The sequence below is a fragment of the Quercus lobata genome, chromosome 8 (assembly GCF_001633185.2).
Source record: "Quercus lobata isolate SW786 chromosome 8, ValleyOak3.0 Primary Assembly, whole genome shotgun sequence".
NCBI lineage: Eukaryota > Viridiplantae > Streptophyta > Magnoliopsida > Fagales > Fagaceae > Quercus > Quercus lobata.
The window spans coordinates 5,982,562-6,008,899 of record NC_044911.1 but is presented as its reverse complement, the minus strand read 5'-3'; the positions used below and the strand labels follow the sequence as shown (position 1 = coordinate 6,008,899).

The following is a 26,338-nucleotide window of genomic DNA, read 5'->3' as shown; positions in this document are numbered from 1 at the left end:
AATTAATTCTGAGTGTGGTAGAAATATTTCTATTAAATGATTGATATCCAGGTCAGATGAAGTACTGTTGTTTTGCTTGATAGTTTTTTATGGTTTTACACTTTTACTTACATTAAAAAAAAAATCTTTTAAAAAAATGATTTAAAGAAAGGTAATGTTAACAAGTACCGTGAAGAAATAATTTATATCAAATCTATTTTCTTTATGTCAAATTTTTTACCTGTTTTATAAAGTGTGGAGTCAATTGAGCTAATTTTTTGAATTCCACTTGTCACTTCAATAATATTTTCAATCTCCTCATCAATTCATATCAATTTTTTATTAGTTAAACCTTACAATTAATAACTCATCCTTAACAAGCACTACCTTACATTATCCATTAACATTTCCCTATAAAAAATACTACAAACTTTAATTTAGAAGCCTTTATAAACTATCCTATGAGTCACAAAATATATCAAACATTTATTTATTATTTTGTAATTTTGTTGTAGCTGTAAACCTAAAATTAATTATTGGTATAAGTTTTAGTAAATTTTTTCAGAGAAATTTAATAATTGGATTCGATTGAATTTGATCCTGCAGTAATTTCCGACTACAAATCACATATATTAAGTCTTGTAGTCATAGATAGGACTCCATTAATTTTGTGGGTCCTTAGGTTGACATGTCTTTTGTTTTTTGTTTTTCTATAGCCACGTTTTTAAAATGCGGCTATAGCTCAAAAAAATGTGGCTATAGGACGATTTGGTCTATAGCTGCGTTTTTTTAGGCTGCGTTTTCAAAAGTGGCCTAAACCCCGTGACTATAGGCCAGGACCAATGGCCGCGATTAAAACATGGCTATAGTTGACAACTATAGCCGCATTTTTTAAATGCGGCTATCCCTAAGGCCAAATGGCTTAAGAAGGACCTCCACACCTGAGCTTTACCTCTACTTTCTACATAAGAGACTATTATGTGGGAAATCCATTAATCACCACAAACCAGGCAAAGCTAGAGTTAGAGAGATTAAAATTTTAAAAAAAAAAAAAAAAAATTTCACTAAAATTTTCCAAAAACAGACCAAAAAAAAAAAGTCTCCATATGCTGAAATTCTCCTTAAAACAGATGGAGGCTGGGGAAAAGTTTTTCCCATAAGAATGAGATTGTAATTGCTTGCAGATATGAGAAAAAGGGTAATTAGAAATGAGATTGTGTCATAGTGAGAATGAATCATTTTCTTGGACAAACAATGGACTATACCATTGTTCAAAAGGAAATTAGAAATGTTCACATGCTCAAGTAGAAAAATGCTCTCAAGGAGACCCATATCCCATGACATAAACAAATTGGACTTACCTTTGCAACCTCTAATCTACCAAGCTGTATGGCTAGCTCAAATTTGTAATTAGGGTCTTTAGCAAGTGATGCAAGTTGTGTTATCCCCTTAGCATCACCTAAAGAAGAATAGAGCAATAACAAACCACTCAAGTCCATTGCACGCTTTAAACATTCCTCGACCATATCTAACTGCAATACTCAAATAAGAGAAGAATGTCAATACGTTTAATATTTTAATAAATTAACCTTTTAATAATATAAGTTTCTAGAAAAGTGTGGCTCAGGAAAACAACATACCCAAAAGAAGAAAGAATCCAAAATCCAAATCAAAAAAACTAAGTGCAAAGCATCCTAAGAAGCACAATATGTTTTTAGGTAGGCGTACAATACGATAACAATGGTGGGGGAGTGCATTCCTTAATGCTGATTGATAAGCCACAAACTGAATGACCCCTTGTGATAGAAATTAATTAATTAATTAGCCAAGTTATTAATTAATCAATTTATCATGCAAATGCGTAATAGCACAAACAAATCACCAATAAACTAAATATGCAGCGGAAAATAAATAACACGGTGATTTGTTTACGAATGGGGAAAACCTAACGGCAAAAATCCCACCGGGTGATTTTCAGGTCACCACTCCCAAAACTCCACTATTATCACAACAAGCGGTTACAAGTAAAGGAATCCAAGTACCTTACCAACCTACAGTTGAACCCTTACTCCAATAGCCAATTGAACTTGTTCTGTAGTGACAGTTCCTCTTTCAGATGCACGACTCCCAGTACGTGACTAACCAATTGCGCGGATCCCAGTATGCAACTTCAATCACCAACTAAGAAGGTTGTTGGTTGCAAAGTTCTTCAGTTCATCCACACAATGAAGATCACGAAGATGCTTGGTCACAAACAATTTGCTTGAACAGAGTTTGCTCAAAGCTTGTGCAACTTGTGAACACTTTGACGGCCCTTAAACTGATCCTTTTATATGTCTAGGTTTAGGAGAAAAGAAGGCCCAAAGACATATTCACAGATCCCAAGAAAATCAAATTGAAGTTCTGAAAATCTTAAATCTCGATAGATAGCAAGTGTCGAGCAGCTGTCGAGCACACCGAATGAATAACAACTTCCTTAAGCTCGATAGATGCAGCTGTCGACCAGCTGTCGAGCTTTAATGATTTTGCACTCTGAACTTGTTTGCTTGAACAGACTTGGAAGTTTCAATACTTGATCTTGAAACAAAATTTCTTGAAGTATTTAAAACATCCTAAATCTACCAAAATACAAGTAAAGTGCGTTTTGTCAAAGGATAAGTTAATTACATAAAATCATGACATATGTTCTTAATATGTGAAACACATATGTCTTAACAATCTCCCTCTTTGGCAATCCATGATAAAACCACAACAAACAAATGAACATATGAGAGAAGTCATAAATCACTCAACTCATATTCACTTGTTGAATACAATAAAATCTATCTTAACACAAACTCTTGAAAAACTTTGCAAGAAGAGAGTTTATGGCAAGTAGACTTTGACAACCTGTATTTCTAAAACACTTTAAACAAAACTCATCAAGGCATCTTTGTGTGAAACAAAAATAATAGATTGCATACAAGTATAAGAAACATGTGTATAAAGAGAGAAAAGAAACAACACATGAAGGGGTAGGTGAAAGAAAAAACATACATCAATATAAATAAAGGGATAAGTACAATGTATGTCTAGAAATGGTCACAAGACCTCATGTACAAGAGTAATGTATCTAAAAAGAAATAAAAGAAAAGATACATACTATTCTCACTACATCCCTCAAAAATATGGATCAACACTCCCATAGACGCCTGTCGTCGTGCAATACGACCGACACGAACGTTTACCTGATACAACTCTATAAAGAGTGTATCGAGGCGAGCATCCATGCGCTGCAGCCACGCTATGATATCTCCTAGAGACACATCGCTCGAAGAGGAAGGAGGAGCCGATGTGGATGGAGCTAAACGGGATGGAGCAAAACGGGAGGAAGGAGCTGCTGAATCCGACTGCCGCGACCGAAGCTGGGCCTCGCTACGTTTAACGATAGCGTAATCTATGGCACACATGATAGTAAAATTTGTCAACTTATTTTACTATTCAACTTATTTTTGCTACTATTTATGAGTCTTACTGGTTTACTGCACTTTTCAATACTATTCATGGGTTCTACTATACTATCTTAACTAACTTTTACCTTTATCTACAGTACTTTCAGCAAATAGCATCTCCATCATCATCGTTATCACCATCATCATTATCCTCATCCTCAGAAGCAGAAGCCACAGGAGAAGGCGGTGAAGGAGTAGCCTCAGGAGCAAAGCCACCCATAGACGCCTGTCGTCGTGCAATACAACCAACACGAACGTTTACCTGATACAACTTTGTAGAGAGTGTATCGAGGCGAGCATCCATGCGCTGCAGCTACGCCATGATATCTCCTAGAGACACATCGCTCGAAGAGGAAGGAGGAGCCGATGTGGATGGAGCTAAACGGGATGGAGCGAAACGGGAGGAAGGAGCTGCTGAATCCGACTGCCGCGACCGAAGCTGGGCCTCACTATGTTTAACGATAGCGTAATCTATGGCACACATGACGGTAAAATTTGTCAACTTATTTTACTATTCAACTTATTTTTGCTACTATTTATGGGTCTTACTGGTTTACTGCACTTTTCAATACTATTCATGGGTCCTACTATACTATCTTAACTAACTTTTACCTTTATCTACAGTACTTTCAGCAAATAGTTTTTAATTTCAACAAAATAAGCAAATTCCAAATAGACCCGAAATTGTTGTAAGCACTGAAAGTCTAGAATGATTTTGCAGCTGGCAAGTCTAGAGGTGAAGTCATCAGAATCCAAACTAGCAATTTTTTTTTTCTTTAAAAAAAAAAAGTGATCTTTTTTTAAATTACAGAAAATAGTGATTATTGTTAGTTTTTAAAAAAATGTTGAAATAGTGGACGGTATACGTCAACTTTCATAAATATGCATACTTAATAATCACTATTTTTATCTCTATTTTGGATACTAATGACTAACAATAATCACTATTTTCTATAATTTTAAATCCACAAAAAAAAAAAAAAAGCATGTGTATCAAATTCCAATGTCTCCTATACATATTGTGTTGAATTCTTCACACAAAGCAAAGATCCTGAGTTAGGAGATATATTGTTCCGTACATTTGAAGAAATTATAAGGTCCTCATGGTGGACAAGTGATGTGGTCCACCATTCCTGTAAAAGACTCCCACCTGTTTAAAATTGCTAAGTTAGTATTCAGTTTTTATTTAAAACTCCAAAATTTTAAATAGGTGGGAGTCTTTTATTGGAATGGTGGACCACATCACTTGTCCATCATGAGGACCTCATAATTTCTCGTACATTTGTGATTTGTGTATGAAAATACTGATCGGATTAATTTAGACCCTTTTGTGATTTAACAATGTGGTATAATAATTTAATAGTTCATCACACAATATGATAAATTCCATAGTTTCCTGTTATATCAAATGAGTGTTTAATTTTCCACACAAAAGTATTGAATAGTAAAGCTTCTGGGCCATGGTCTCAACCACAACTTTCAAGCATGTTGGACTTGGATATGACACTTTCCACAATCTATCATTATGCAAAAAAAATTGGAGTGTACACGAGGTTAGTCTACATGGAAGAGATTTGGGTCAATGAGGGTCCTAAGGGACCTGTTTCAATTTAATGATCCCTGAAATTTCATCCTAGTAATACATTAATACCCAGCCGCTTGGTTAGGTCAGTGAGGGACCTATTCAAATTTAATGATCCTTGAATTTTGTATACTAGTAGTAATAATCAATGAAATTTCCGTCTAAAATAAGTCGGACTTTTGGTAGGGAAGGAAATTGATGTCTAGCAAATAAAGCTATGGTTGACCAAAATTGACTATATTCTTATCTTGATTTGTTCCATGTACAAGACTTACAATCAATGCTTGGCTTTAGAAAGAGTCGAACCTCTTATCTAAAGTCCATGCTTTGCAAGCTTGAGAAAAAAGAAATCATTTAAAGTTTAAACCAACACAAAATAAGAAATTATAAAGGAATTGATAAAAAAAAAACTGTCAAAAATAATGAAAATTTAATTTATGCTTCAATTCTTATAAGGATGAACACAATAGTAATAGCATTTTTTTTTTCCTTTTTTTACCTTTATCTACAATACTTTTAACAAAAAGTTTTTAATTCAACAAAATAAACGAATTCCAAACAGACCCGAAATTGTTGTAAGCACTGAAAGTCTGGAATGATTTTGCAGCTGGCAATTCTAGAGGTGAAGTCATTAGTATCCAAACTAGCAATTTTTTTTTCTTTAACAAAAAAAAAAAATGATTTTTTTAAATTACAGAAAATAGTGATTATTGTTAATTTTTAAAAAAATGTTGAAATAGTGGACGTTTTACGTCAACTTTCATAAATATGCATACTTAATAATCACTATTTTTATCTCTATTTTGGATACTAATGACTGGCAATAATCACTATTTTCTATAATTTTAAATCCACAAAAAAAAAAAAAAAAAAAGCCAGTTTATCAAATTCCAATGTCTCCTATATATATTGTATTGAATGAGTGTTGAATTCTTCACACAAAGCAAAGATCCTGAGTTAGGGGATATATTGTTCCGTACATTTGTGATTTGTGTATGAAAATACGAATCGGATTAATTTAGACCCTTTTGTGATTTAACAACGTGGAATAAACAATTCAATAGTTCATCACACAATATGATAAATTCCATTGTTTTTTGTTACATCAAACGAGTGTTTAATTTTCCACACAAAAGTATTGAATAGTAAAGTTTCTGGGCCATAGTCTCAACCACAACTTTCAAGCATGTTGGATTTGGATATGACACTTTCCACAATCTATCATTATGAAATGCAAAAAACATTGGAGTGTACACAATATTAGTCTACATGGAAGAAATTTGGGTCAATGAGGGTCCTAAGGGACCTATTCCAATTTAATGATCCCTGAAATTTCATCCTAGTAATACATTAATACCCAACCGCTTGGTTAGGTCAGTGAGGGACCTATTCAAATTTAATGATCCTTTAATTTTGTATACTAGTAGTAATAATTAATGAAATTTCCGTCTAAAATAAGTCGGACTTTTGGTAGGGAAGTAAATTGATGTCTAGCAAATAAAGCTATGGCTGACCAAAATTAACTATATTCTTATCTTGATTTGTTCCATGTACAAGACTTACAGTCAATGCTTGGCTTTAGAAAGAGTGGAACCTCTTATCTAAAGCCCATGCACTGCAAACTTGAGAAAAAAAAATCCATTTAAAGTTTAAACCAACACAAAATAAGAAATTATAAAGGAATTGATAAAAAAAAAAATGTCTAAAATAATGAAAATTTAATTTATGCTTCAATTCTTATTAAGGATGAACACAATAGCAATAGCATTTTTTTTTTTCTTCTTTTTTTAAAGAAAAAAAAAAAATCTGCTTATTTTGTATGTATGATAAAGTCGCCGGTTCCATTTTTACTTATCTAATTAAGCACTACCTGTACATTATAAATGCTATCAGCATTGACAGAGTTGATGCTTTATTCTGCAACCCTCTTTTTATTATGGAAAATGTAGGACCTTGCCAGTTGCCACTGCCAATGAGGCTACCAGGCACCAGCCATTGTTTCCCAACAAATTTGGGAGTGACAGCACGACCACAGAGGCCTTTAAGCCAACCCCACTTCACATTCATCATTAACCTTTGCGCAACACCAATAGCCACTATGCAAAATCTACAAAGACCGTTTGTTTATGAAGCTCATCATGATCTCTATGTTGGAACTATAAACAGAACACGTCTAGAACTCATTCAACCATTTCACTTCACTTTTTTAGTCTCTTTCCTTGTTTCTTTCGACTCTACTTCAAACAATACAACTCAAATCTCAAAATTGTAGAAGTTCAAACAATATCTAAAAATAATAAAAAAAATAAAAATAAAAATAAAAAAGCTTCTGTTGTCACTTATAACAATTGTCCCAAAAATAGTAGGGAAACGTGTTTGAAATCCATTTTTGAACTGTTAGTACATTGTTGTTGATCAACAGATTGTCAGATTTCATGAAATTAGGCAAAGATTCGGATTCAGATGACCTAACCCTTTTTCTTTTTTTTCTTTTTTTTTTCTTTTTTTATTGTTAGTCATTTGGATTCATATCAACATGTTTTACTTTCGATCGACCGTATTCTGACTTTTCTCAACCAAAACACTTTGATTAGGACTCTTTTTGCAGCTTCAACTCTAGCCATCATTGCCCAAGAATTACAGTACAAATAAAACCCAAAATATATGGAAATTTATCGTGGAGCCAATACTAAAAATTAAAAACCTAACATTTTAAATGAGTAGCCACAACTCACAAGGAAGTAAAATTGGAATCTCAAATTTAAAGTTTTTCTATGGTGCCATATGGAAATGGAACTAAACTATCTTGAGAAAGCAATTTCTTGATAAGAAAATCACTATGTTAGATTTTGACACTTTGTTTTTCTTCTAATAATTCAATAGTTACAATTGAGATGGAAGGATTTAAACTATATTTATCTCTAACTCTCCATTTGAAACACCATAAGGTGCTAATTGAGTGACAAACTTCTGATTTTCTTGATGATAAAATTAACCTTGTGTTTTGTGATTTAAAAGTTCATGCCGTCCAATATATATATATATATAGCCAAATCTCAAAGAAAATCCAAGATAACCACTTCACTCATAACTCAACTAATTAAGTAAAACTGTCTTATTATCACTATCATTAAATGTTTTCGTGCATAAGCACAAATTACAAGCTAGTACATTATAAATTTTGAGCACTATATCATCATGCCATCCAATACAATAAATTTGTTTTATGATTTGAAGGTGTAATTGACAAACTCAACCCATTAATCATTTTATGATAATTCACCTTTTGAGCCTTAGAATAGTTCAATCTGGCCTAGTTTTTGTAATTCCAATGAGGAGTATTTGCCTATGATAACATAAAACTTTTGTCGCCTTTTTCTTTTCAACATTTAAATGTAAGATCCAGGTAAAATCTACACGATATCCTATTATTATTATTACTATTTTTATATAATTTAAGCATACAAGCAGTGATATTATCAATTTATCACCTTAAAACTTTGTTGCTAAACAATCACTACCATAATACTTAGAGACTTAAGTCACAGCGGGACATATTCTATTTTAAAGATTGTTGAATTTCGATACAAGCAATGAACGAGTATTGACCAATCAAATTACCTTGTAGAATGCGTTGCACTTTTCATAAATATAGAAAATTGATATGTATCCAAATAGAGGGTTCATTTACAAAACTAATGGTCCGCTTGGATTGAGGGAGAGAGAATGGAAGTAGAGTAAAGTAGAGTAGATTTAGCTCAAAATTAGTTTATTTTTAGCCAATTCTACTCTACTCCCCTCCACTCCCTCTCCTTCTCCCCTTCTATCCAAACAGGCCCTTAGTCAATCAATCAATTTCTAATGTGTGATTGAAATTGAAAGCATCAACCAAACTCCTAGAGCACAATACAATAAGATGGATGGGTCCGCTTCCTTTAAAATTCATCACCGAAATAATGTGTGGTGGAAATTTTATTTTTTATGGGATGTGGTAGAATATTAAGGATAAAAAAATAAAAAAATAAATAAAACAGAAAGCAGAAAGCAGAAAGCAAAAATAAAATAGGCACAGGACTCCGCCTCCTATAAATAAGTAAACCATGTCATTGACTAGTAGCATTTACATTATCACATAGGTTTTTGCATAACCATGGACGGTTCCTTTAAATTAAGAGCCGTTACATTAACCCTTTTCCTTGTGTTTCTCACTTTGGCAGCTATTGATCCTAAGTTCTGCTATGGAAACTCTGAGATTCATTGCATCCAAAGTGAGCAACAGGCCCTTCTCAGATTCAAGCAAGATCTTACTGATCCTTTAAACCGGCTTGCCTCTTGGGCTGGTGATGGGGATTGTTGTCAGTGGAAGGGAGTTGTCTGCAACAATGTTACTGGTCACGTCCAAGAACTCCATCTCAGAAGCTTTCCTCCTCCTGAGCTTGAATACTTTTCAATTGAAGCCCATTATGAAGCTGCTATTCAATCTTATGCACAGACAATGTTTGGTGGTAAGATAAATCCTTCCCTACTTGATTTGAAGCATTTGTTTTACCTGGACTTGAGCTACAATAATTTTGGTCTATTTCCAATTCCTGAATTCCTCGGTTCCATGAAGAGTTTAAAATATCTTAATCTCTTCAGTGCGGGATCTGGGGAATTGATACCTCCTCAAATTGGAAATCTCTCAGATTTGCACTATCTTAATCTTGGAGGCTTTGGCTATAATTTTTTATCTGTCAATAACCTTCATTGGCTTTCTAGTCTTCCTTTGCTACAAGTGCTAGATTTGAGTGGTGTAGACCTTAGCCAAGCCTCTGATTTGCTTCAGGTGACAAACAAAATCACTTCCTTGTCAGAGTTGTGGTTACACTACAAAACGCGGAGGCCTTAGGCCGCGTTTTTTAAGCCGTGGCTATAAAAAACGCTGCCCAAGATAGACTGAAGCCGCGTTTCATAAAAACGGGGCCATAGACGGGATCTTAGGCCGCGTTTTTTAAGCGGGGCCATAGACAGGTTCTTAGGCCGCGTCTTTTTGTGATAAAAACGCGGCCTAAGGACCTCCGTATTTTATTTTTTGGCAAACTTTTTTTTTTTTTTTCTTTTCCTTAACTGTGGCCGCATTTTAAAAACGGGGCCATAGATAGGTTCTTAGGCCGCGTTTTTTTGAGCTAAAAACGCGGCCTAAGGACCTCCGTATTTTATTTTTTGGCAAACTTTTTTTTTTTCTTTTCCTTAACTGTGGCCGCATTTTAAAAACGGGGCCATAGACGGGTTCTTAGGCCACGTTTTTCTGAGCTAAAAACGCGGCCTAAGGGCCACAATTTTTTTTTTTTAATTTTATTAAAGGAGGACTTATAGCCACGTTTTAAACGTGGCTATAGGTTAAATCTATAGTCGCGTCTTAGACGTGGCTATAGGTCCTCCTTTAAAAAAAAAAAAAAAAAAAAAAAAATTGTGTTTACAAGTGCTGAACCCATTCGGTGGTTTTGGGTTTTTTTTTTTACGTAAGTCTATAGCCACGTTTTAAACGCGGCTATTGGCTTAACCTATAGCCGCGTTTAAAACGTGGCTATAGGTCCTCCTTAAAAAAAAAAATTGTTTTCAAGGGCTGAACCCATTCGGTGGAGTGTTTTTATTTATTTATTTATTTATTTTTAAAGGAGGACCTATAGCCACGTTTTAAACGCGGCTATAGGTTAAGTCTATAGCTGCGTTTTAAACGTGGCTATAGACTTACGTAAAAAAATAAAAAAATAAAAAAAATAAAAAAAAAACCCACCGAATGGGTTTAGCACTTGTAAAAAATTTTTGTTTTTAAGGAGGACGTATAGCCACGTTTAAAACGCGGCTATAGGTTAAGTCTATAGCCGCGTTTTAAACGTGGCTATAGACTTACATAAAAAAGTAAAAAAAAAAACACCCACCGAATGGAGAATATGGAATATGCCATAGAATATTCTATGGCATATTCCAAAATATTCCATAAAAAAAAAAAAAAAAAAAAAAAAAAATCTGAGATTTCAAAATTTGAAATCTCAAACTTAAGCACTCGTGTGGTCCTAGCAAAAGGAAAAAAGAAGCTCCCTCACAGTCTCTCTCAAAACTCTCTCAATCTCTCTCTTTCTTGCTGATGCTGTATGAATGGGTTTGTGAAAATATGGAGTTTTGTTCATTGTTGTTTGAGTTTTGTTCATTGTTTTTCCCTTTAACTTTCTGTCTCTCTTTACAGTAGATCTGAAGATTGAGTCTCTCTTTGCTTTAGATTTGAAGATTTTGAATCAATGAAGCTAAAGTGCCTCAAAAAATTATCTCTCATTGCTTTATTTTTCTTTGACCCATGGCCGAAAATTATTTTCTTTTGTTTGATTGTGTTTTTATTAATTTTTTGTTTGAGCATATGGACTCTTTTTGGTTGTGTTTTTGTTATGGGGATTTTTGTATTTTTGAGCTTGTGCTTTTATTTTCCTTGAATAGTTTGTGTTCATTTTGGGTTGATTTCGTTGAAGGAGATGTTTTGTTTGTGTTCTTGTACTGTTTTCTTGTATTTTAGAACATGTTGTGGTTGATTAATTTTGAAATTTTCTGGGTTTTTGTTTGAATTTGAATTTGCTGGGTTTGTATTTTTGTTTTGAATTTCTTTATTTATTTAAAATTGAAATTTTAAAGTTTGAAAGTATTAATTTTAAAAATTTTAATTTTAATTTTAAAAAAACTTTTGATTACTGAAAATTAATTTTTGGTAATCAAAGTTTTTTTTTTATTTTTTTTTATTAAATTTAAGGGTATATAGCTGCGTTTTAAACGTGGCCTAAGGTTAAACCTTGGGACGCGTTTAAAACGCAGCCCAAGACCACAACCTTAGGCCGCGTTTAAAATGCGGCCCAAGACCACAACCTTAGGCCGCGTTTTAAACGTGGCTATAGGACCTGGTCTTGGGCCGCGGTTAAAAAGTGTGGCCATAGGACCGTGTGTCCTATAGTCACAGGTTTTAGGCCATAGAACCTTTTTTTTGTAGTGTTATCACATTGCAGCCTTGGTTTCATCCCACCAACACCCAATTCTAACTTTTCATCTCTAGCCACCCTTGATCTTTCTTTTAACAGCTTTGAAAACGCTTTGATTCCAGCATGGGTCTTTGGTTATCAAAATTTGGTTGCTCTTAATCTATCTGCCAATCGTTTTCAAGGTCCAATCCCTATTGGTTTGCAAAACATGACTTCTCTTAAGCACCTTGATCTATCTACCAACAATTTCAACTCTTCAATTCCCAATTGGTTGTATAGTTTAAGTCATCTTGAGTTCCTCAACCTCCGCAAGAATCTTTTGCAAGGTATAATCTCTACTTCCATTAGAAACCTAACATCTGCCATTGGCATAGACTTGACAAGCAATCAACTTGATGGAAAGGTACCAAGATCTTTGGGCAATGTTTGCAATTTAAGGGAACTAAGATTGTCAGACAACAAATTGAGTCAAGAGGTATCGGAAATCTTAGAAAGTTTATTAAGATGTGTTTCGTATGGACTAGAGGTCTTAGAAATGTATGATGCTCAACTATCTAGTCATTTGACTGAGGAACTTGGGCAATTTCAAAATCTTACAATACTTTCTTTGGAGGGTAATTCAATTTGGGGTCCAATTCCAATTTCAATAGGAAAACTTTCATCTTTGAGATTCTTAGACCTTTCAAGTAATCAATTTAACGGAACTCTTCCTCAAAGTTTTGGAGGACTCTCCAAATTAGAGTATGTCTTTATTGGTGGGAATATGTTGGAGGGAGTAGTATCTGAAACTCATTTTGCCAATTTAAGAAGATTAAAGGAACTTAGCACAACTCCAACCCATTTGACTTTAAAAGTAAGTCCCAATTGGATTCCTCCTTTTCAAGTTGTCATTTTAGAATTGGGATCGTGGATTTTAGGGCCAAATTTTCCCTTATGGATTTGTTCACAAAAGCAAGTTTGGTCTTTGGATATATCCAACACAAATGTTATAGGTGCAATTCCTCCTTTGTTTTGGAATATGTCCTCTCAGTTCAATTATCTGAACTTGTCTCACAATCATATCTATGGAGAGATTCCAAATATCCCTGTGACTTTGTATCCTTCTTCCATGATTGATATGAGTTCTAATTCATTCAATGGTTCATTACCTCTTATATCCTCTAACGTGAGCTTTCTAGATCTATCTAACAATTTATTGTCTGGGTCTATTTCTCACCTTTTGTGTTATAAGAAGAATGAGCCCAAACAAATGAAACTTCTCAATCTTGGAAAAAATATTTTATCAGGAAATATAAGTTATTGTTGGGAGAATTGGCAAAAATTGTTGGTTTTAAATCTTGGAAACAATAATTTCACTGGTAGCATTCCAACATCCATTGAACATTTGAGTCTTCTTAAGTCTTTGCACCTAAGCAACAACAAAATCTCTGGGAAACTACTACATTTTTTGAAAAATTGCACTGATTTGGAGATTATTGACATCAGTGAGAATAAGTTTTTTGGAATCATACCTTCATGGATAGGACAAAGACATTCAAGCTTGATCATTCTCATCCTTCGCTCAAACAATTTCCATGGCGCCATACCGAAACAACTTTGTGCTCTAACTTCACTCCAAATCTTGGACCTTTCACATAACAAGCTATTTGGAAGCATACCTGGGTGTGTTAACAATTTGAATGCCATGGCTTCAACTTCTCACAATATTTTACAGGACTTGTTTGTGGTTGTTGGTGTTTCCATGCATTTTGAAACGGCAAATCCTGAAAGGGCAAATCTTGTGATAAAAGGGCAAGTTCGTGAGTATACCACCAATCTTGGACTACTAAGAACTATAGACCTTGCGAAGAATAATTTATCAGGAGAGATCCCTAAAGAAGTGACTAGTCTTCAAGGATTACAATCATTGAATTTGTCATTTAATAATTTGACTGGAAGGATTCTTGAGAATATAGGTGCTATGGGATCCTTGGAATCTCTTGATTTCTCTGAAAACCAACTTTCAGGTGAAATTCCCCCAAGCATGTCAAATTTAACATTTTTGAGTCAGTTGAACTTGGCAAACAACAATTTAATTGGGGAAATCCCTTTAAGCACTCAATTGCAAAGCCTCAATGCTTCTGGTTTTATTGGAAATAAACTTTGCGGGCCTCCACTTACTGATAATTGCACTATAAATAATGTAAAACCTAACACTAAAAACGAGGGAAGCACAGATACTGGTGGACGTGAAGTGGACTGGTTCTATGTGAGCATGGCACTTGGATATGTGGTTGGGTTTTGGGTTGTATGGTATCCTTTATTGCTGAACAAGCAGTGGAGAATTATGTATTTTCAATTCTTAGATCGCGTGGAGTGCAAATTTAGGGGTGATGTGGCACCAATTTGGTAGCTATACAAGTAAACGTTGTAAGGCTCTTATCTTATTATTAATTGATGTTACTTTTGGTGTGTTGATATGTTATATTTCATTTGAAATAATTTGTATCAAGTTTTCTTCATGCCCCTTGTTTTGTATTTATTTGACGGATAATATACAGAAAATTAATTCCAGTTGTATTATATTTCATTATAAAGAGATAAAAATTAGGAAATGTAAATGGTTACGGATAATCTATAATCTGTAATATATCTACAATATATTAGATAAAAGCCCTTCTCTTTTATACAATTTCTCCCCAAAGCCCTTCTCTTTTGGCTTCAAGCAGCAGAGCCTGGGTTTGGTTCCATTGGCAATTGTGAAAGCGAATTCTTCAATCCTCAGTGAAAAGAAGCTTTCAAAAGCCTTTGTACCGAAGGTAATTTCTCTTTTGTCTCTTTTAATAATGAGAGTTGTCTTTTTTTTTTTCAAAGGTTGCTGATTCAAGTACCTCTGACGATTTTGGGCTTAGATTAAATGATTGTTTTAAGTATATTGCTAATAACTTTTTTTTAAAAAAAATTTCTTATATTCTTTGGCATCATCTCTCTCCCTTTCATTGTTGTACCCATATATACAATTCCAAGAATAACAGTACATTATTCTAATGTTGATTTTTTTTTTTTTTTTTTTGGTATAATTTTTGAGTGGATTCATGTTGCAAAAAACATTCTTCTCATTCTCAGTTTGAAATGTGCAAATATATTTGACCAAATGTCTCATTCACTCTGGCATTAGTATAAGTCAACTTAATGGTTTGTGCCTCTTGGTTTTAGTTGCCATTGGTCATCCCATTTTTTATCATGTGCATTTAGGCTTACTAGGTCATCAACATTATTGGCAATTTATAGTACATCAGCACTTACCATTATCAAACCCAAGTTGCAACATTAATAGGAATGTGTTATGAATTATGTTTTAAGATTTTGGGATTAAGATGTTATTATTGTTGCTGTTGTAAAGGGGACCCAACCAGGTCCTTGGACCAAGACGACGATGAAGAAGCCAGGTTTCTCTAGTGCTAAAGCCGAGATGTTTAAGCTGGGGTCATTGACAACAGTGCTGTCAGTAAAGGAAGTTCAAAGCTTGGCATCGCTGGCGTTGAAGGCAAGAGTAGCAGTGGTGGCTGGGCTGTTGATTTTTTCTAATTTGTATCTGCACAAATTTGTGAGTTCTGAAAAGTTATTGATGGTATTAACTTGACATTTGAAAATCTCTGTCCAACATTCAGTTGATCTATTCTAATATTATTTATTCACCTTTGTCTTAAATTTCAGAGCACATTGAAGATGCTACTCTTTACTTTGATGCCGGATGTACAGTTTCCAATTCAGACTGGGTTGCAACATAATCCGTGGCTTTGTTCACTCTGAGTGAGTAAGTCAACCATGGCTGCATCTACAGAATGTTTCCAATTTATTGGGGCAAAAAAAAAAAAAAAAAAAAAAAAAAAAAGAGAGAGAGAGAGAGAGAGAGAGAGAGAGAGATCGAAATAAACACACAAAAGGAATTTCATCAACCCAGGTTCTCACCTTCTAGGTCTTTGTTTCTCTATTACTTTATCCAGGGCTTGATTTTTATTTTTTTATTTTAATCTAAAGTTTGGTTGGGTGGGATTTTGGAATTTGAGTTGGTACGCATCAAAATCCACTGTGTGTCAACAATGGCTTTGCATGTTGTTTATTATTTAACATACACACCACCTGCATGTGAAATAACAAGTAAAAACTTATACATATTCAAAAAATTGTCATTCTATTGCCAGACCTCCATGTCTCTCACAAATTGTGCTGCTTCACTCAGCTGAAAAAGAAAATAGAATCAGAGGCCTTCTCTTAGTTGTTTTAATGCTACGGCTGGAGCATCATCCTGCTTCTTTTTGTCTAAGTTAATTGGCAGGTCTTTGGTTGGTTGTGGCATTAAAAGTTGAGATTCTTCCAAGCAGAGGTATATCTTTGCCTTGTCTTTTTCTTTGTATCGTAAAATTAATCTATTTTGGCGTGCTATTCAATTAAGCTGAAATTTGTTGAAATCAGATAGCTAAAGGTAGAGATAAGCTGCTAAATTACATGCTCTTTATGACGATAACTCCATTATTGCCCAACCTTTTCATTAATCTTTGATTGGTCTAATTCCAGCATCCTATGTCCTGTTCAGAGTAAGTCCCTCTCTCCCACCCTTTAATTTCACAATTATTATGTTCTTCTTCTTCTTCTTCTTCTTCTTCTTCTTCTTCTTCTTGTTTTCTTAATCACAGTTATTATCTAAGTTGCCTCATGTTATACTTTCTTTTCATTATTCAATTTATGAGACCTTTTTAATGTTGTGGTTGTTGTCACTTTAGAAAAAAGGTTGTCGTATTGCTTCCTTTTCGTACTTTTTTTTTTAAATTTTTAAAATTTTTCGTGGGTAGTTCTTGGTCCTTTCCAGTTGGTGTTACAGTCATAACATTGTTATAGGAATCCTTGACATGTGAGTTAGATTTTAAAGGCACATTTAAAACTGGCTAACACTTATTATTCTGATAAAGATGAACTTTATTCACTTTTAACTGCTGAGTTCGACCTTGAACTTCATGTTTCTGATGTAGATGGTTCCAAGGGGAGTCACTTATCAAAGAAAAACAAAAAAAAAACAAAAAAAGAGGGGGGCTTAGAGGAGAAACTTGCTGGAAATGAAGGTGTATGGCTCTATTTGTTTCTCTCTATTCTCTCTGTTTTTCCTCTAAGACTCCCTGCTCTTCTCAGACCCTCACTGCATTTGAACTCATTCTTATTTTCTATCTGTTTTGTCCCCCCAGCTGTTTGTGCTTTGAATCTTTACATCTTTTTGGGTAAGGTTTTAGTTTGATTTTAGGGAGTAGAGTAGAGTTGGCTAAAAATAGGCTAATTTTGGGCCAAATCTACGCTACTCTACTCCCCTCCCTTCTCCTCAATCCAAACAGACTAGTGTTTGATTGAGGATAGATTTTAATGCACTCTAGGGAATTAAACTTTGGTGACAGACTTTTTTTTAACAATGCACTCTCTAGGGAATTAAACTATGTTGAGATTAACTTCTGGATTCTCCAAATATGGAATTCCTCTTTGGGCTGTTCTTGAGACCCTTGATATTGATGTGCCTAGTAGTGCTGACATGGTGTGTGTTGGGCTAAATTCCTTCGTCACAAATTAAATCAAAATTGACATTACAAAACCTCTAATTATTAGAGCACTAGCATCAGGTAGGGCTAAGCAGGTACCCGACCCAACCTGACCCGATGGGTTTTGGGTGGATCTAAGAATATTAGAGTTGGGTTTTGGGTTTAAAGATTGGACTATTTTCGGTTTTGGGTCGGTGTCAGGTCAGGTTTGGGTTCATATAAATATACCTCGTTTGGTCCCGAAAATTAAAAAAAATTAAAAAAAATTTAAAAAAAAAACCCTGAGCACTCTCTTCGCCTCTCTCAGGCTTTAGCTCTCTCTCGATCTCTCTGCTCTCTCAACTCTCCAGCCTCGAATCACCATCACAATTTGGCGGTGCTCCTCTGCCTCTCTCACCGAGTTCTCTCTCTATATGTGTAAGTCATCCTTCTCTTTGTTGGGTTTTTTTTTCTTCTTAATTTCCTTCTCTTAGGGTGCATTTGGATACCACTTATTTTGCTGAAAACTGAAAACTAAAAACAATAAAAAAAATAATTTTCTGTTACTGTTCACACAAAAAAACATTGTTCATATGCCTTGATGCACTATTCATGTCCCATGAACAGTGCACCAGGCGCTGGGGACATGAACAGTGCATCAGGCGCTGGTAAAAAAAAAAGAGCTGAAACACAAAACGTCCAAACATGGACATGATCCAAATGCTCACTTAGTCTCTAATTTTGGGTTTTTTTTTTTTCAACACAAACTTATCTCATTGATTTATTTATCTTAGAGAGGAAAGCAATTTGTTTTTAGCAAGATCTTTAATAGATTGGATTCTAAGGTATAATTGTTTTTACTCAAACGGGGTTGCTTCTGATTTCATCCGGGGTTTGATTTTTTATTTTATTTTATTTATGTGAATATCTTGTTTGGGTTTAATTTTCTTGCATTTTGTGATCTGGTTTGGCATGAATCTTACTCAAATGGGTTGCTTATGTAATTATGGTTAAATGATCTACAAGGAAAATAGGAAATACCCAGATTAATTTTTTGGGGTATTTGTTGATTTGGATTCGCGTTTAAGTTCTTATAGATATCATGTGTAAAGTATTTCAAATAAAAAGGTTTTTCATTTAATTAGTCAATGAATAGGGTTAAGGGGCCAAACCAAAATGGAGAGAATCTAGCTAAGTTCTCTAATAAAGTGAAAAACGACTTGATTTGCAAACATCATGATTATAACTCTTTAAGCAGGTTAATTATTTTTGCATATACATCAATAAATTTTATTTGTTACTCTTATTTTTGGTGAATTATGTGATTTGTTAATATATCATGACTAATGCTATCTCTTGAATGTGAGATGGCTGCGAAAGAGGTTGAAGTAGTTTTGTTTATTTTTAGTTAGGCTTACAGTGAATGAGTCCTTAGTGTAACTAGTGGCTGTTAGGTAACTAGTAGTACTTTTTGAATTGTCAATGATGGACTAGTGGCTGTTAGGTAACTAGTAGTACTTTTTAAATTGTCAATTATGTAATTTTCTTTATTTGATTGGATTTTCATTGGTTCCTTGCCGGTGGCATGTTGTTTCTTTACTAAAGTTTGAGTTTTGTAATGAATTTCTCAAACTAAATGATATTTATGACTTCTTGTCTAGTTGAATCTATGAATTTTATATTCGATCGTGAATGTCTTTTATTTCTCCAACTGTATGCCTAAGAAAGTTCAAGGAAGAATGACTTTACCTTTGAAATTTAGTACTGACTTTTTCATACTTGGTAAAACAAATAATTACTTTGGAGTAGGTATTTAATTTGTCATAGGGTTGGTCTTATATAGTGAATTGGGCGGGGGTTTGAGCAGATTAATTCATTTTTGTTATAGTGAATTAGTAATAAGCTTTTAGCAAGTCAGTTAAATGCACAAATTTGACTGCCTTTGCTTGTGGAATGCATGTCTAACAAACTTCCCTGGTCCATATGAAAATTTGGAATTGAGACCTTGTTTTTATGCTTGTGTAAAATTTAGAATGTGTTATAGGTCTCTGCCATGGTTGTGGAGTGCTACAACTTAATGTCTCCTTAATCACAAAAATTGATTGGACTTTCTCAATCTTCATATGACTGAAGTTTAAAAGAGTTACATTATTATTGTTGTATTCCACAAATGTTGCTATCAAAAGAAAAAACCCCTTTAAGTAGTCAATTGTATGGACAGATTTGTGGAAGGAAGCATAAGATCATTAGGAAATGGTATTGTTACAATCTGAGTATGTGTTTAGTTATTATTATTAATGGTTCAGTAGCATCAATTCTTAGTTTTAGGATGACTTGACAAGTTGTAATGACCTGATCCTTTCTGCAGTTATGTTGTTGATGTTGCTGATCCTGACAACATGAAGATCTCAAGTAGTGAGCACTGAGCATTATAATTTGCTTAGCAAACCCTCTCTTAGTGGTATCCCATTGCTAGTGCCAGGGAACAAGTTTGACAAACCAGGAGTTCTGTCTAGACAGGCTTTGATCAATGTAAACTAACAAATTCCCAGTTATGGTGAATGTTAAGATGATTTAAGTACCATCTATTTTTCATTTAAGGAATATGAACTCAGGTTTTTTTATTATTCTGTTTCTTTCTTTTGAGATGCTATGTACTATATATTTCTTCCTATCTAATTGATGCAATATGCAAACGAGCTCTTGTTTTGGAAGATTTCCAGTTGGAATAGGGACCGACGTGCACGGGAAAAAGGATCCACGTGCATGACTCGCAGGAAGCAAGGAATTCATTGGATACACAACAAATACTTTTATTAGTGGACCCAAAAGGCCCAATTATGGTCCAGGAAAACACAACTAAATTCTACTTACAAAAGGCCCAAATAACACAAGTCTTGGAAGAAGAGGGCTAAGAAGGTTTTGGACTCAAAACTAGTGGGCTTCTTGCGTGAGACTTCAACAATGCAGAAAAGAAAGGAGGATCCTTGAACAACACACCCAGAAAGTTCTTCCAAACACAGTAAACTGAGGTCACCATGAAGCTATTAAGCTTGAACTGTATGTCTTGGGTGAGAACTCACAATCTTGAGTTCGTTAGCGTCACACTTCACAGCTTTGTGAACCATGCAGACCCTAAGGTCGTGTTTTTTTTTAGTGTACGTTATGATTACAGCCACATAGATGTGCTATTACAGGATTTAGGAGCAAATAGGGTGGGTCAAGTAGGCATGAGTCATGGGACCTGCCCCGTAGATTACAACCACATAGCTGTTGGGATTTACTCCCACGGTCTATGTGTGTACATAAATTTATTAAGGAAAATATTTACGTCCACTGTTTTATATAAGTATTTATAATTGATGTGAAAATATACTTATTTTTTAAATATGAAAAAAAAAAAATTCATATTTAAAATATGAAAGCGAATGTGAAAAAATAGATGTAAACGAGTAGATGTGAGAATATCATTGCCCAATTTATAAAAACCCAAGCAATTGATAGAATGAAAATAATCCAAGCAAGCCCCAAAAGAAAATATTACACAAAAACACCAACTTTAAGTGAAAAACGTAACCCTCCAATGTAGGGGAAAAACCTTGATGCAAATTCAACAAGTCTACAATAATAAAATAAAGATTATAATACTCAAGTTTATGCTTAAATTTTATTTAAAAATTCTTACAACCAAAAATGAATATTTCATTTCTTTGAATTTTTTAAGCATTTCAGAGCTCTGATTTTGAAAAGGTAGGTGTCTAATATACTAAAACCAATATTAGACTTCCCATTGTTTCAAATTTCTCCTCTCATGACAAGAAGCCACTCACCATCTCTATCACACTAATGCCACCACAAGAATGAATGAACACACCACACCACACCAGCGCCACCATGAGCACGACCAAACAAACTACACTAGTCGCCACACTACCATCAATGTGTCATTCTTTCCCCCAATTAATAGCGTCATGCACAAAGATCACCATCCAAATCATCAGCCAAGAACCAAAAAATAAAATTCACAAACGCACAAATAATGATGTCTTACTAAAGTCCTCGTAATGTTTTACTCAAAAAAAAAAAAAAAAACAAAACAAAGCAAACAAAAAAGTCCTCCTAATGTTATTTTATTTTATTTTATCGTTACTGATTTACTCACTCATTTCCCTTTCCTGTACTCCTCAAACACAAAAATTCAAAAGCAAACCACTAGCATAGGAGTACTAACCTCACTCTATTTGTAACTTATGGGATATATTATTATACAATTTCCCTTACTAGTCGTCCAGATAAAACTTGAGTACTTGACTGAAGCATGTATGGTCTCTTACGGTGTCGTTTTGATTACAGGATATTATAGTTTTTAGCACACCGGGACATGTGTCATTCGGTCATTTGCTCCATGTAAAGTGAGTTCTCGGTGGTTCCTTTTTCTTTTTTTTCTTTTTTCTTTTTATTTTTTTCTTATTTTCTCTCATTTTTACTCACTTTCTCTCTTTCATTTTCTTTTTTATTCAACCCTGTTTTCAACCTTTGGCTATAACTAAATTGAAATATCTCAGAAGATTGGACATCTCTAACGATCATTTTACTAGCATCATGTCGCATTTCATGCAAGAACTCAAGCCTCTAAAATCTAAATACCTATTACTTGAAATCAAGTGCATTACACTTTTAGAGAACCCGCAAAGTAGTGAGTCTTATGCCAGCCCAGAAATTAAGTAGCAAGACTTATGCTGGCAATGGATGGTGGTACTGGTATGCAAGCTAAGGAAACTCGATACCTCGGGTTCTTGGCATTAGATTCTATGTTGTTCACATACATGTTGGGACAAAAGGCTGCAAGTTTGGCCAAAGAGAGGGAAATTCTGAAGAACTTTAAGGACTCTGCTCTAGAAATACCTCTAGCCATAGCTAGCTAGAGATCAGTCAAGCCAGTTGAAAGACACTCGAAGCTTAATTATGTCGTATACTAGTTTTAAACGATCAATGGCTTGCCTGTTGGAACCATATAAAATTTGATTTTACAACCTATACGGATTAAAATGATAGTTCAAACTGTCATTAACGTTCATATGAAGAAACATCATATTCCCACATGTCAATGGAGTGGATATAGATAACAATATTATTAACAACCAGCTCAAAGATCATTTAGAAAACATCAAAACATTGATTGACAACATTAAATGACATTCGCACTAAATATTAAGAATCTTAATAAAATTTACACAACTACCAACATTTTGCCACAACACCCCTAAGCTTGTACTCCATGCGATCCAGGAATTGAAAGTACAAAATTCTCCATTGCTTGTTTAAAAGTAAAGGACCCCATAAAACCCAAAAACCAACAACAAATCCAAGTGCCATGCTCACATAGAACCAATCCACTTCAAGTCCACTAGTATCCTTGCTACCTTTGTTTTCAATGTTGAGGTTTCCATCATTTAAAGTACAATTATCAGTAAGTGGAGGTCCACAAAGTTCATTTCCAATAAAACTAGAAGCATTAAGGCTTTGAAGCTGAGTGCTTGAAGGAATTTTTCCAATTAATTTGTTGTATGACAAATTCAACCGACTCAAAAATGTCAAACTCGACAAACTTGGAGGAATTTCACCTGAAAGTTGGTTTACAGAAAAATCAATAAATTCTAGTGATCTCATAACACCTATACTCTCAGGAATCCTTCCAATAAAGATATTAAATGACAAATTCAATGATTGTAATCCTTGGAGACTAGTCACTTCATTGGGGATCTCTCCAGAGAAATTGTTCTTTGAAAGATCTATACTTTTTACTAGCCCAAGAATGGTGCCATACTCAACAACTCGTCCCTTCATCACAAGCAATGCACTTTCAAATTGCTCATGTTCAGCATATCCTATTGAGAAGCCATATGAATAAAAGGCAATGTCTGAATTGTTAGTTGTGGTCATGGCACTGAAATTCATAACACATGTAGGTATGCCTCCAAATAGCTTATTATGTGAAAGGTCCAAGATTTGGAGTGAAGACAGAGCACAAACTTCTTTTGGCATAAGACCATGAAAATTATTTGAGCGAAGGTAGAGAATCATCAAGTTTGAAAATTGTCCTATCCATGAAGGCATGCTTCCAACAAATTCATTTTCACCAATATCAATGGTCACTAGCTCTTTACAATTTTTCAAAGAGGATGGTAATTTTCCAGAGAATTTGTTGTCATATAGGTGTAAATACATAAGGTCAATCAAAGATCCAATGGATGCTGGAATACTACCAATGAAATTATTGCTTCCCAAATTTAAGGCTGACAAACTTTGCCACATTTTCCAACAATCAGCTATTTCTCCTGATAAAATATTTTTTTCAAAATCGAGATATTCCATTTGTTTGGGCTCATTCATCTTGTAACACAAAAAGTGAGATATAGATCCAGACAATAAATTGTTAGAAAGATCTAATATGGTCACATATGAGGATATAAGAGGTAACAAACCATTGAAGCGATTTGAACTCATATCAAATGTTGGACGATTAGGAAAAACCATCAAAATATTTGGAATCTCTCCATACATCAGATTGTGAGACAAATTTAGATACATGAATTGAGAAGACATGTTCCAAAACAAAGGTGGAACTACATTTGAAACATTGGTGTTGGATATATCCAAATACCAGAGATGCTTTTGTGAACAAAGCCATGATGGAAATTTTGGCCCTAAATTCCATGATCTAAATCCTAACTGGTACAGTTGAAAAGAAGGGATCCAATTGTGACTTACTTCTAAAGTAAGTTGATTTTTAGATGCATGAAGTTCTATTAATCTTGTTAAATTGGCAAAATGAACTTCGGATACAACACCATTGAACTTATTTGAAGCAATATATAGAGACTCTAATTTGGAGAGTTGTCCAAGACTTTGAGGAAGAGTTCCATTAAGTTGATTATCTGCAAGGTCCAAGATTCTCAAAAATGAAAGATTTCCTATAGACTCTGGAATTTGACCTGAAACTAATGTACTCCCCAAAGAAAGTTCAACCAGATCTATAAATTGCCCAATTAGCTCAATAGTCAAATGACCAGAAAGGTCTACTTCAGTCAAGTCTAGGATCACTAGTCCATTTGAAACACATCCTGATAAACTTTCTAAGAGTTCAGAAATCTCTTGACTCAATTGGTTGTATGACAAATCAATTTCCTTTAAGTTGCAGAGATTTCCCAACGATGTTGGTATCTTTCCTCCAAGTTCATTGAATGGCATGTGTATGCCAATGGCAGATGTTAGGTTTCCAATGGAACTAGAGATTGTACCTTGCAAATTAGTGGAGTAAAGGTTCAAAAACTCAAGACGATTAAAACTATACAACCAATTGGGAATTGAGGAGTTGAAATTGTTCAAAGATAGATCAAGACGTACAAGAGAGGTCAAGTTTTGGAGACCAACAGGGATTGGACCTTGAAACCAACTGGCAAATAGATCAAGAGAAACTAGATTATGAAGACTAAAGACCCATGATAGAATCAAGTTGTTTTTTCCGAAATGGTTTGTTGAAAGATCAAGAGTGGTGAGAGATGAAGAGTTAATATTGGGTATGGGTGGGATGAAACCTTGAAGTTGGCAATATGACAATCGCAACTCTGACAAGAACGAGAGTTTGTTTATCACATGTAGCCAATCAGAGGCTTTGCTAAGGTTTACACCACTCAAATCAAGGTGTTGAATTAAAGGAAGACTAGAAAGCCATTGAAGGTTCATGACATTTAAGTCATTATCATAAAAACCTCCAAGATCAAGATAGTGCAAATTAGAGAGATTCCCAAGTTGATGAGGAATCAATCCCCCAAATCCCGCACGGGAGAGATTAAGATATCTTAAGCTCTCCATTGAACCGAGGAATTTGGGAATTTGAGTATGATGGAAATAATTGTTGCTGAGGTCCAAGTAAATCAAATGCTTCAAATCAAGCAGAGAAGGATTTATCTTACCTCCCAATCTTGATCGCTCATAAGATGCAAAATCATCCACCAAAGGAAAGCTTCTGAGACGGAGTTCATGGACATGACCAGTAACGTTGTCGCAGACAACTCCCACCCACTGACAACAATCTCCATTACCAGCCCAAGAGACAAGCCGGTTTAAAGGGTCTTTAAGATCTTGCTTGAACTTAAGAAGTGCCTGTCGCTCACTTTCTATGCAACGAACCTGATCAGACTCTCCACTGCTGAACTTAGGATTGATAGATGCTATACTGAGCAGCCCAAGTAAAAGGATTAATGTAATGGCTCTTATTCTCAAGAAAAGGTCCATGATCAAAGATTTTGTAAGTAACAGCAAAGGTAATCCACGAAAATGCTACTAATGTCATGGTCATTTATAGGAGACGAAGACGCGTAAGTCTTTTTGATTAGTATAGAGACGCGTCATTATAACTCTTTTGCTGAGTTTCTTTCGGCTTTTGGTTTCAATTTCCAGCTAAATTCGGAAGCTTCAGTGGAAAGCATATATACTAATCTTTTTTTTTTTTTTTTTTTTTTTTTAGCCAACATGTAACTGGATTCATTGATAAGGACCAAGGTCCATTGCAATTACATCATTTTGAATTTAGAGTTCAATAACAGGGGGAGTATCCTCCACCCATATATTACAATCATCAACAAACAAGGCATTCCTAGCAAGAGAGTGCGCAGCCCCATTGATGTTTCTTCTAACGTGCTCAGCCCTCCACGACTTGAAATGACTTAAGCACCACCGAGA

General features: G+C 34.6%; 3 protein-coding genes across 3 annotated transcripts; 2 read left to right on the top strand and 1 right to left on the bottom strand.

Annotated features, from left to right (window-relative positions):
• The first annotated feature begins 9,190 nt into the window (after window positions 1-9,190).
• Window positions 9,191-9,940, top strand: LOC115956199 (receptor-like protein EIX1). The gene has a single exon (XM_031074643.1). The coding sequence runs from the start codon at window positions 9,203-9,205 to the stop codon at window positions 9,938-9,940; it is 738 nt and encodes a 245-aa protein (XP_030930503.1). The 5' UTR covers window positions 9,191-9,202.
• A 2,131-nt stretch (window positions 9,941-12,071) lies between these two features.
• LOC115956099 (receptor-like protein EIX2) lies at window positions 12,072-20,220 on the top strand. The gene is made up of 4 exons (XM_031074565.1): window positions 12,072-14,851; window positions 15,436-15,639; window positions 15,750-17,154; window positions 17,922-20,220. The coding sequence occupies exon 1, from the start codon at window positions 12,262-12,264 to the stop codon at window positions 14,443-14,445; it is 2,184 nt and encodes a 727-aa protein (XP_030930425.1). The 5' UTR covers window positions 12,072-12,261; the 3' UTR covers window positions 14,446-14,851; window positions 15,436-15,639; window positions 15,750-17,154; window positions 17,922-20,220.
• A 2,493-nt stretch (window positions 20,221-22,713) lies between these two features.
• On the bottom strand, window positions 22,714-26,034 carry LOC115955141 (receptor-like protein EIX2). Its single transcript, XM_031073198.1, has one exon. It carries the CDS (start codon window positions 25,889-25,891, stop codon window positions 22,832-22,834), a length of 3,060 nt encoding a protein of 1,019 aa, XP_030929058.1. The 5' UTR covers window positions 25,892-26,034; the 3' UTR covers window positions 22,714-22,831.
• Between the last annotated feature and the right edge of the window lie 304 nt (window positions 26,035-26,338).

Excerpts from the sequence above, each read along its gene's own strand:
- LOC115955141 (XM_031073198.1), bottom strand. The coding sequence starts at position 25,891 with ATGGACCTTTTCTTGAGAATAAGAGCCATTACATTAATCCTTTTACTT.
- LOC115956099 (XM_031074565.1), top strand. The coding sequence starts at position 12,262 with ATGACTTCTCTTAAGCACCTTGATCTATCTACCAACAATTTCAACTCT.
- LOC115956199 (XM_031074643.1), top strand. The coding sequence starts at position 9,203 with ATGGACGGTTCCTTTAAATTAAGAGCCGTTACATTAACCCTTTTCCTT.